Source organism: Mustela erminea, chromosome 7 (genome assembly GCF_009829155.1).
Source record: "Mustela erminea isolate mMusErm1 chromosome 7, mMusErm1.Pri, whole genome shotgun sequence".
NCBI lineage: Eukaryota > Metazoa > Chordata > Mammalia > Carnivora > Mustelidae > Mustela > Mustela erminea.
Genome location: NC_045620.1, coordinates 29218111 through 29225872, shown reverse-complemented (window position 1 = coordinate 29225872; position 7762 = coordinate 29218111). Strand labels below are relative to the sequence as shown.

At 53.7% G+C, this 7762-nt stretch overlaps 1 protein-coding gene and 1 long non-coding RNA gene across 2 annotated transcripts; one reads left to right on the top strand and one right to left on the bottom strand.

The window, feature by feature from the left end:
* Positions 1-1758: 1758 nt before the first annotated feature.
* Positions 1759-6470, bottom strand: LOC116595182. Its single transcript, XR_004287556.1, has 2 exons — positions 6255-6470; positions 1759-2970 (listed from the first exon to the last, which is right to left on the bottom strand). It is a non-coding gene; the product is annotated as an uncharacterized LOC116595182 (long non-coding RNA).
* AVP (arginine vasopressin) lies at positions 3001-4914 on the top strand. The gene is made up of 3 exons (XM_032351246.1): positions 3001-3173; positions 4341-4542; positions 4674-4914. Exons 1-3 carry the CDS (start codon positions 3054-3056, stop codon positions 4850-4852), a joined length of 501 nt encoding a protein of 166 aa, XP_032207137.1. The 5' UTR covers positions 3001-3053; the 3' UTR covers positions 4853-4914.
* Positions 6471-7762: the final 1292 nt, after the last annotated feature.

Below are 7762 nucleotides of genomic sequence, written 5' to 3'. Positions count from 1 at the left end.
AGCATGATGAGTTGGAGAGGCTGGTTGCATATTCAATGACACCTAATGGCGGTGTCATTAGGTAGGTTGTAGCTCCAAATCTGGAACTCAGGGGAGAGGCCCAAGATGGAGTTATGAATTTGGGAATCTTGATTTTATAGAAAGTATATAAAGTCATGGGGTTAGAAGTAGATGTGTAGAAAGAGGAGAAGAGAACAGATGTATGAATGAGCCCTGGGATTTTCCAATATTTAGAAGTCAAAGTCAAAGAGGAAGAAGCAGAAAAGGAGACTGAGATAGAACATCCAGTATGGTAGGAAAAAAAAAAAAAGGATATGTAGTTTTATTTTATTTTATTTTATTTTATTTTATTTTATTTTAAAGATTTTATTCTAAGTAATCTCTACACCCAATGTGGGGCTTGAATGCATAACCCCAAGATCAAGAGTTGTATGCTCTACCAACTGAGTGGCCAGGTGCCCCCTGAAGTGTAGTTTTAAAAAGGATAAGTGCTCAACCAGGTCAAATGCTGCTAGGGAATTGTGTAAAATGAGGACAGAGACATGACCACAAAATCTGGCAAGGTAGAGGTCATTCATGACCTCAGTAACAGGAGTTTTGGTGCACTGGTTTGGCTGGAAGATTGGGTGGAGAGGGTTGAAGAGTAAATATTGACTTCAGGATGAAAATAGTACAGAGACCACAGTGAAAACCCAAGGCAATCTCTAACTCCAGAGAACACGGAAAGCTGTTTAAGGATGGAAAGGTCATCATAATCTACCATATGGCTTAGCTTGGAGAGTATATCTGAAGTCTAACTCAGTACTCATCTAACGATTATGATGTCATTATAACAAATTAATGGTGGGTGGGAAAGCATGTGTAGGGGGTGGGGTGGAGAGGGACTGGTGAAAGACCTAAGTCCTCCCTTTTTTTTTCAAAAAAAGATTTTATTTATTTATTTGACAGACAGAGATCACAAGTAGGCAGAGAGGTAGGCAGAGAGAGAGAGAGAGAGAGGAAAGCAGATGCCCTACCATGGGGCTCAATCCCAGGACCCTGGAATCATGACTTGAGCCAAAGGCAGACACTTAACGACTGAGCCACCGAGGCGCCCCTAAGTCCTCTCTTTTAAGATGACATGTGACTAAAGATCTATGAGCCCGGGTGTAGGGGATGTAAGGATAGAGGAGGTGTGAAAAAGTAGATCTGAAAAGGGAACATGTGAGGGAAGTGTAGGAGCATAGTGTGTCCAAAAGATCCATGAGGTGATATCCTCACACATGAGGTGATATATTTGACATGACAGCACAGTAACATGACTTTTCTAGCCCATGCATGTTCCAAGAAGGTGGGTATTGGAGGAGCAGGCCCTCTAGCATCTCAATGGCCATGGTGTTTGAGGTCTTCAAGGGGGCCCTGGTGTGGGAGGCAAGTCTTAGAGTGAAGATCTTGGTAGACACAGCTGGTTGGGACATGAGTGTCCTGGCCTATCCCAGACCCTGATCCCTTTAGTGAGTGTAGCTCCGTATATTTTCAGATGATGACTTGGACCTGAAGTGCAGAGAGGGTAAGGTGCCGGGCCAGGGCCACAACAGCTGGCCTAAACTAGGCCTTGTGGCCTCCATCACAACTGAGAGTCTCAAGGGAGCAACAGTTCGGACCCAGCTTCTCTCCAGGCCCCATGAATGGAATGAAAATATTCCTCCTGGGTTACCCCAGGAAGCTGTTCTCTCTGGAAAACTCTCTTCAGCTCTTAATAAAAATAATGGCATTTACAATACAATACTATTATTAATTAGCTTTACAGTAGTGCAGAAACTTTTCTAAAGCTCTTATATGTTATTATTTCAGTCCTCACCACACTATGAGGTGGATACTAGTTAGTGTCTTCCCCACATTACACTGGAAGAAAGTGAGCCACAGAAAGATCAAGAAAACTGCCTGAGTCAGGAGGTTTTGAGCAACAGAAGCCAGATTCTGACAGGCCTTTGGGCTCCAGTGTCCTCACAGTCCATAAAGGGATGTTCCTGAAAAGCCCGGTGTAAGGTCTTGAGTGTAAGGTCTCCCACAGCACTTGCTGGGGAGAAGGCAGCCAGAACTTTCTTGGCTCCCCTAGAGAGGAGGCGAAGAGCCTGGGGCTGGGAGAACCAGGGGCCGAACAGATCCCGACAGGAGTAGGGTGGCTAGCCCGGGTCCAAGGACCAGAGGGGCACTCCGGTGGCCCGGGAGAGGGAGGCTTTAGTCCCTTCATCCTACTAGCCTGGGGCTGTGAACCAAAGTCTGCTTTCTCAGGCTAGTCTCATTCGGCTGTGGCTCCTTCAGCCCCCCAACACCAAACCTCCTGTGCCCCCATTTCTACTCCAGGCCTGAGACAGTACCTGCCCCAACTCCACAAACTAGGGTCCTTGTAGGGGTAGGAATTGGGGCAGATGCCTTTCCCTCATCTTTGAATCTTACTGGGTCTGAATCCTGCTCTGGATGTGTGTGGGGTGGGGGATGGGAGTGTCGTTCACCCCCACCCCAGGAGACCAACCCTCCTGATGGGGTTCTGCACACCTGACTGTCCCCTGTCCCACCATTCCTGGGCAGGGGCCAACCCTCCTCCCTGCACCCCAGTTCCTCAGGCCCCCCTCACCACTCTCTCAGGTGTCCGTGTCTGGGGACGGGCCTGCTGCCCCCCCCCCCCGCCTCTTCTGGGCAGCCAGAAAGCTTGGGGATGGTCTCTGCAAGACCCCCGCCCCCATTTGTCCTTCTCCCCAGGTCCAGAGAGCCAAGTCACCCTTGCAGCAGCTCCTGTCACACCGCAGCCGCGCTGCCAGTGACAGCCTGGAGGCCGGTGCCCCTCCCCCGCAGGCCCCCCCACAGACAGGTCCACGTGCGTCCCCAGACGTCTGAATCATTGCTGACGGCTTGGGACCTGGCGGTCGTGGGCTCCTGGGGAGTCACCGGGGAGGGGGGTTGGTGGCCACGTTGTCTCCGGGGGAACACCTGCAGACATAAATAGGCAGCCAGCGAAGGCCGTGCTGCACAGTCCACGCAGTGATCCGCACACTGTGCCCACCTGCGCCAGGATGCCGGACGCCATGCTCCCTGCCTGCTTCCTGGGCCTGCTGGCCTTCACCTCCGCCTGCTACTTCCAGAACTGCCCTCGGGGCGGCAAGAGGGCCCTGTCTGACTTGGAGCTGAGACAGGTATGAGCCTGGCGCATCTCAGGAGTGCCTGGAGGGGACAGAGGCCCTGGGCTGGCCAGCACTACCCTGCAGGGGCCGGGAAGGAGAGAAGTTGTGGAAGAGGCAGGCTCTAAGGGGAAGGGCCCAGCAGAAGAGAGGCTTGGCTGGGCAAGGGTGGGTGGCCAGGCTGCCAGGCAGGCTAGGACAAGCTGGGGGACTTCTGGGACGCTATCCTCATCCAGACAAGGGACAAAGGCAAGCCGGTGTTTCCCCAGTAACTGGGCTTGGGGCGCATCAGGGAGAACTGGACAGTAAGGCCTCCTCTGTGCTGGTCGGAGCCTCGAAGCCACAACAGGCTGTGTCCTAGCCAGCATGGGAGGCCTCCCCCACTCCAGTCTTCACCCTCTCCTAGCCACAGCTCCCCTGGGCCCCACACAGAAGCTGGTCGTTGCTCTGAGCTCCTTGGAGTGAGGGTGCCACCTCCAGCAAGGAACTTCTGCTGGTAACCTAGCCCAGTTCTCCCCGACCCTGCATGTCCAGTCAATTCCCTTTTATGCCCTTTTCAGCAGAGCTGAGGGAAACCCCATCACCATGCTCAATCCCACCAAGGCCAGAGGTGGCTCAATTCTGAGCTGTTGAACCGACTGGAGTGGGTGGTGGGCAGCCCCCACAGACTGCACTTCCCTCTGCTTGGCACCTTTGGAAACCTGAGTCAGCGAGGTGCCCCATGCCCTTCCCTAGGGTCAGGTTTCTGCCACCCCCAGTTAGCGCTGGGCGGTGAGCTCAGGCCCAGGCCCACTGAGGCCCACCAGCTGGTAGAGCCTAGACGGGAAACGGGAGGAGGGGCCTGGAAGTGCTGTGGGCGGGGCAGGTGCTAGAGATCAAGTTTCAGCGATGGGAGCAGGGGAGGAAGGTCGGAGTTAGGGGCAGGGTGGGCCGCTGAGAGAGGGGCGCACACCAGTGATGGCCCCAGAGCTGAGAGGGAGGGTCTCTTCCGTGCAGCCCGGTGCGGAGGGGGCCCCCCCTCAACGAAGAGGGAGGATGCTGAGGGCTGTCACTCAGAGCCGATCCTCTGTCACCTGAAAACCCAGGGACTTTAGTGGACGTGCGCCCTTTCCCCCGACCCCGTGGCCCCCCGGCCTCGCTCGGCCCTCGGTCACCTCCCCCCACCCCTGCCCTTCTCGTCAGTGTCTCCCCTGCGGCCCCGGGGGCAAAGGGCGCTGCTTCGGGCCCAGCATCTGCTGCGGCGACGAGCTGGGCTGCTTCGTGGGCACGGCCGAGGCGCTGCGCTGCCAGGAAGAGAACTACCTGCCGTCGCCTTGCCAGTCCGGCCACCAGCCATGCGGGAGCGGGGGCCGCTGCGCCGCCGCCGGCATCTGCTGCAACGATGGTGCGCGCGACCGGGACAGCCCCGGGGCGGGCGGGGATCTGGGCAGGGGTGGCCCGTGGGGTTCCGGGCGGGCCTGGGCGATCTGGGTCCCGCCTGCCTCCCGCTCACCCTATGCCCCCTCCCCACCGCAGAGAGCTGCGTGACCGACCCCGAGTGCCGGGGGGGCTCCGGCTTCCACCGCCGTGCCCGCGCCAGCGACCGAAGCAATGCGACCGAGCTGGACGGGCCGACCGGCGCCTTGCTGCTGCGGCTGGTGCAGCTGGCGGGGGCGCCCGAGCCCGCGGAGCCCGCCCGGCCCGGCGTCTACTGAGCCGCTCGCTGACACTCTCCCATCTCCCGTCCCTCCGCAACCTGGAGAAATAAACCTTTTAAAATGCACCCGCGAGTATCTGTCTCGGTGTCCGGGGGTGGGGAGGGGGCGCAGAGGAGACGGTGGGGCGCCGGCCCTTCTTCCTCCGCCGCCCCAGCCTCGGGGAAGCGATCTTGGCTTGGCTAAGTGCTAGGGGCAACTAGGGATAGGGCGACCTGGGGAGCGGGGGCGGGCAGGGCTGGGGCCAAGAGCGACCCTGCAGGGGCTGGGTGGACCCCCCAGCAGAGGGGTGGAAGGAAAGGTGAGGAGAGGGGAAGACATTGAACAAGACAGCAAGAGAAGACAGAGAAAGGATGGAGAGAGAGACGTTGAGAGCTTCCGAGGGAAGAGTGAGAAAGCTCGAAGGGGAACCGATGGGTGACCAGGGGTTCCTATGCCCATTTACATCCCCGGACACTGAGGCACGGCTTCAGGGTCCCACCCAACTCCCCAGGTTTCCAGTCTACTATTTCATCCAGGGCTGTGCGTTGTGTGTGTGTGTGTGTGTGTGTGTGTGTGTGAGAGAGAGAGAGAGAGAGAGAGAGTGTGAGTCTGGAGGCGGGAGGCAGCAAATCACCCCAGACCCAGCAGACAGAGGGCCAAGTACTATCCCTCCAGGAAGAAGTTAAGCACTCGCCAAATCTCCCCCTTCAGCCAGAGTGAAGACGGAGCCCAGTGAAACCCTAGCTACATGCCCCCCCCCCCAACCCATCCACACAGCCACACAAACCACACACACTAACCCAAACACAGACCAGTGAACAACCAATAGGGGCATGCCTTGGGGTACTTGACCTCAGCTATGGGTAGAGACCCTGAATACACAATCAGAACCACAGACATACCCAGAGAAACACATATACAAACAGACTCACCATGGACAGGGACACACACACACACACACACACACACACATACACGCTGTAGGACCTCCCACACGTGCGTGCAGCTTCAGGACAGACATCCACTGGCATTCGGCCAATGCTATTCTGTGTCCCTCTGTCCTTCTTCGTCCCCTCTATTCCTTTATCCCCTTTGTGACTCACCCACCTCTCTTCCCTGGTCCCCAGCTCCTTGGCCCTCTTTTGTTTCCTTCCTTGTCCCATGACGCCCTCCCTTCCTCTTGCTCTGTTCCATCTGTTCTCTACATCCTGTCCTTGGGATTTCTTGCTCCAGGCCTTGGGGCAAAAAAAAAAAAAAAAAGGCTTCTTCTCCTCTGGAATCCTCCACTGACTTAGAGGCCAGGAGGGAGGGCAGGCAGAGAGAAGACCCTCTGAGCCCTGATCCACACCCTGCTTTAGGGCAGAGTGTCGTGACTCAGCCTCACCAGCTTCCTGGTGCTCAGCGGAAGTCAGGCTCTTACCTGGTTTTAGAGCTCTTCCGTTTGCCATCACCCCTGACCTGGCTCAGTGCTCAGAGGGATTAAGTATAAACAGAGGGCAGGAGCCCTGTGGGCTTCTATCCCTGCCATAGACTCCCACCTCTGCCCTGGTGTGGCCCATCAGAGCCAGTCCCCAGGTCTTGTAGGACTGAGACAGGCCAGATCTCATAGGAACTTAGTAACCCTTCAGGACACAGGGAGGTAGACAGAGGCAGCTGGTTTAAATAAAAATAGATCATATACCTAAAGGTAAAACTTGAAACTCTAAAGCATCTTGAAGAAACCATGGGAGAAATCATTAATGACCTTGACCTATGCAAAGGTTTCTTAGCTCTGACATCAAAAGGAGAATCCGTAATAGAAGAAATTTGAGGGGCGCCTGGGTGGCTCAGTCCTTAAGTGTCTCTGCCTTCAGCTCAGGTCATGATCTCAGGGTCCTGGGATGGAGCCCTGCATCGGGCTCCCTACTCAGAGAGCTTCTGCCTGCTCCTCCCTCTCCCACTCCCTCTGTTTGTGTTCCCTCTCTTGCTGTCTCTCTCTCAAATAAATAAATAAGTAAAATCTTAAAGAAAGAAAGAAGATAGGTTTGGAATTCACCAAAATTAAGAACTTCTGCTCGTTGAAAGAATGAAGAAGCAAACCACAGATTGGAAGGAAAGATTTACAACTCACAAAGCGTATCAAGGATTGATATCCAGAATGCCTAAAGATCTCTCAAAGCTCCATACTAAGAAAACAACTCAACTTTTGTATTTTTTTTTTTTTAAGAAAACTGAAATTGCTGCCCTTCCAAATTGTACTGCAGGTCCTTGCTAATACGGTGTGACAGAAAATCAACCGTTGTGATACATGTTTAATGATGAAGTTGATAATGATAGTTTTCAGACTGGGATTGCCTGGCCGGCTCAGTCAGTGGAACACGTGACTCTTTAACTCCAGGTCTCGAGTTCAAGCCCCCTGTTGGGCTTAGAGTTTACACTCAAAAAACAAACCGAACAACAACCATTGCTTTCGGACTGAAACACTTCTGTCCTAAAGCTTCACACAGCTGTTGTTTTAGAAATTAGTATTATTTGCATAATCCATATGTCCTAATTTACAACATATTTAACAAAGTAAATTTCCGGCATCTTTTCCTATCAAAACATTTACCTTTACCACAGTCTTTCTGTTTGGTAGCTTTTGCTATATGAGAAATTTAAAAGGTATGAAAAAGTAGACCCAACAGGCAAAAGTCCCTCAGGTCCACCCGCTTCAGGACAATTACCTTCAACAATAATCAACCATGTGGTTGCCTGTTTCACCTCTACCCCATCCTTGCCTCTCACGCTCCCACCCCCGAATTAGTATATATACTATATATACTTGATGCCAATCCCGCCTGGCATAACCATTTCATCTGTGAACATTCCAGTGTGGATCTCAAAAGATTTCTTCTTCTCCTTCTTCTTCTTCTTAAAGATTTTTTTATTCACTTATTTAACGGAGAG

Coding starts and splice junctions, on each gene's coding strand:
- AVP (XM_032351246.1), top strand. CDS start 3,054: ATGCCGGACGCCATGCTCCCTGCCTGCTTCCTGGGCCTGCTGGCCTTC. Junction 3,174..4,340: donor CTGACTTGGAGCTGAGACAG/GTATGAGCCTGG, acceptor CCTTCTCGTCAG/TGTCTCCCCTGCGGCCCCGG. Junction 4,543..4,673: donor CGGCATCTGCTGCAACGATG/GTGCGCGCGACC, acceptor TCCCCACCGCAG/AGAGCTGCGTGACCGACCCC.